Below are 3,586 nucleotides of genomic sequence, written 5' to 3'. Positions count from 1 at the left end.
CTGTTGTGTTGCCCATTAGTGTAGAATCGAAAATATCCTCCGTTCATAGTCTGTTTTGTTTCTTGCGTCTGCTTCAGTGAAGCTCTCGCGAAAATAGGCGTCGGCTCGATGACAGCGTGATCCTCCGCTTCTTCTGTTTCGTGTCCTGCGTCTGCTTCCGCGAAGCTCTCGCGAAGATGACGTACTCGTCTCCCGGGCAGCATCTGCTCCGGATAGAAAGGCTCCTTTAGGGAATTAGGAAGACAATCAATATCTGAATATGTATGTAGTACACACAGCAATTCACTCATCATTCACTTTGGGTCGTAATTATACTTCACATGCAACCACACACACTCGACTTCCTTTAAAATTACTTCTGTCAACATTGATGTCAACATTACACGCTTGTCCGAATTATTTCTCTAAAAGTCATAACAACCCTTTATAATATCCACATTAACAACCAGTACAATAAATGAATAATGCAACAGCGAATGCTATTACGGTGCTTAGTCATCATCATTATTTAAGTTATTGAGACATCCCAGTGCACTAAGGGATTTATAGAGCAAATCGAGAAAATTGCTCTATAAATCCCTTAGTGCACTGGGATTGTTTCAATAACGATATTGTCAGTACCGCCAGAGAAAAAAAGAAGATTCAAAACGCACATTTTGCAACGCGCATTTGGATAGGCGTAACTGTGTGGTCAGGTTTGTGTCAGATCTACTTTTGTGTGGGCTGTCTTAAGTGTGTCGTGCTTTCGTCACGCGCAAACTCTTGTTTTAATTTATGTTGGTAAATTCCAGTGTAGCGTTAAGCTAAAAAGTGATCATCTTTCATAGAGACCTCATTTAAACTCGGAGAAAGGACTGTGCTCTTAGTTATTTGCGATTCGAAACCTTCATCGAGCTTCGACAGATTGACTGTGCAGAGTGTTGCCCCTTGAATTAACTCCGGCCAAGGCCACGGTTAGCTCATTTTCAAAGTAAATGTGGTATGTTTCTCGTGTTGTATCTTCACTCATCGGGGAGACTGATACTATATAATTATATGAACTGTAAGAATGCTGTGAACCCTACACGTATTATGTCCCCATCGTTTGTTTGTTCACATTTGCCCAACATGTTAATTTGTTGAGCGGGGTTTATGTCGTCTGCTAGGCGGCTAGGGCAATCGAACCACGGCACTGCACTGCAGTCTCATTTCAAAAACAACAATTGCTCGTCTGCACGCATGAGGCAGGCTGGTAATAAGTTGTATACATGGTAAGAACGTTCTTAACCCTACACGTTTTCGATTCCGATTGTTGTTGCCTTGAAATAATAATTCGGAAACCATTCATTTACTGAACTGATGCAGTCGTATTTCAGTGTAGTCTACTAGTATAACAGAGTCGACTTTCAAATGCTGGTCTAGCTGATATGTTATCGGAATAACACTTGTGTTTTCTGTTTGCCGCTGGGAATTTTACACTAACTCATCATTTAGTAATGTGGTTAATAAGCTACATGCCACTAACACGGCAAATGAGAAGAATCTTTGCAAGTCAAAACGATAAGAGACCATTTGTGGAAGAGATACAACCGCTTCTATTTTTAGATCAGTAGTCTTAACTGTGGCACAGGCACCTGCGATCTGTCAGGAACAAAAAACTTCTGCTTTGAGCAGCAGGAAATGTATGGTTATTTTTTGGTAAAGTGAAGAATATAAGCTACATGTCATTAATTAATTCTGAGGATGAGAGTACAGTCTCGCTTTGGCATCTTGGAGTGCGCTAACATATTTAAACGCATCGCCATTAGCCGATCAACTGGTTCACATCAGTCATGTGACACCAGCACTTACTGACAATAATTATTATAATACTATGCGAAACCATTCTTGAAACATAATTTACCTGCACATCGGAGCGACAGAGCCTTCCTTCTTGTCTGTAAGATTTCAGTTTGGCAAGTACAAAAATAACTTGTTTAATTGGCGACACAGTTGCAGCTCACCCTATACATTTAAACATTCATGTTTTTCACATGTTGCACGTGACTACGTGTGGCAATAAGGCTCTGACTCTATACAGGTAAATGTACAGGCCCCAAAATCATGGTCCCACAGGCCTGCGAATCAAAATTTATCTTTTTCACAAGACGAGTCTTCTTGTGTCAAAATAATGCATACTAATTATACACACACACACACACACACACACACACACACACACACACACACACACACACACACACACACACACAGACACACACACACACACACACACACATACAGACACACACACACACATATATACACACACACACACTCACCCACATACACACACACACACACACATACACACTCACACATACACACTCACACACACACACACACACACACACACATACACACACACACACACACACACATACACACAAACAAACACACGCTCACACACACACACACAAACACACACACGCACACGCACACACACACACACACACACACACACGTACACACACACACACATACACACACACACACACACACCAGCTCTACATATACACCTTAAATCATGCAGCAACTGCAACTACACATCGGTACTTTGGGACAACCAGCTTCGATTCAGCGACTGTACCTCAAACACGACTTCCACGCATTTAAAATACATATTTTTTTAATCTTTAAGCAACTAATACAACTACAGCACGCTGACAGATATTGTCCCTTCTCTCTTCTCTGAGCCAGACAACGAAATATGCTTGTCGAGACTCGATTGTTGCAAACATATATGTTTCTTTCTTACCCTTAATTATTATACTTTCAGGATGTTACCCATATAACGTGACCCTAATGGCTTTGGTGTGGAGGAGTAAAACAGCCATTTCTCTCGCTGTTTCAAGCATGACAGGTCTGTTTGAATTATTCAGTGTGTCTGGCCCGGCAAAGGGTGGTTGCTCTGCGACATTATTATGTACTTATGTTCCGGTGATGCTCTTTTATAGGTCTAAAGTGCATGGCTGTAAAATGTTTGAAGTCCTTAAGTGCTTTCAGTCACACGTTATCGTCTTAACCCGTTCGCTGCCATTAAACAATTAATTTAAGTGCATACCCAGTGCCAGGATATTTTGAGGTTGGAACGGTAATAATTTAAAAAAAAATTCTTGCACACAAACTATTTAAGTTAGCTAACTACATGTTATATGGTTTTTGTAGGAAAATGAATGCGGATTTTGATTCTGGATTGAAACTGCATGTACTGTGAATAGTATTCTTTCATTAATTACCTGTCTTTTGGTTCTGCTTGTTCTACCTGCGAGTCGGACTGCACAGCGTCAGGTTCCTGAAGTCGCTCGTGTAACTGCTGCATATGAACATCGTACTCACTGTCACAATCATTCTCGTGCTCTAAAGAATCATCTGACTGCAAATTAATATCAGAACTAGTTCCCTCATCTTCCATAATCAGCTGCAGAGTTAAAATTTGGAGAGAGAAAGAGAGTGAGAGAGAGAGAGAGAGAGAAAGAGAGAGAGAGAGAGAGAGAGAGAGAGAGAGAGAGAGAGAGAGAGAGAGAGAGAGAGAGAGAGAGAGAGCGAGAGAGAGAGAGAGAGAGAG

The 3,586-nt window shown here is 41.2% G+C and overlaps 1 protein-coding gene across 1 annotated transcript in view; it reads right to left on the bottom strand.

Annotated features, from left to right (window-relative positions):
- The window catches only part of LOC138972401 (uncharacterized), a 34,616-nt gene extending 31,239 nt beyond the window's left edge, over positions 1-3,377 (bottom strand). Inside the window, exons 1-2 of the mRNA XM_070345060.1 lie at positions 3,258-3,377; positions 1-203 (exon numbers count right to left, since the gene is read on the bottom strand). The exon at positions 1-203 is cut by the window's left edge and continues 18 nt beyond it. Coding sequence (XP_070201161.1) covers positions 1-16 — 16 coding nt within the window. The 5' untranslated portion in view covers positions 17-203; positions 3,258-3,377. The remainder of the gene's footprint in view (positions 204-3,257) is intronic.
- Positions 3,378-3,586: the final 209 nt, after the last annotated feature.

This window comes from Littorina saxatilis, linkage group LG8 (assembly GCF_037325665.1).
Source record: "Littorina saxatilis isolate snail1 linkage group LG8, US_GU_Lsax_2.0, whole genome shotgun sequence".
NCBI classification, from domain to species: domain Eukaryota; kingdom Metazoa; phylum Mollusca; class Gastropoda; order Littorinimorpha; family Littorinidae; genus Littorina; species Littorina saxatilis.
Note: the sequence above shows the minus strand (reverse complement) of the source record. Positions and strands in the feature narration are given on the sequence as shown.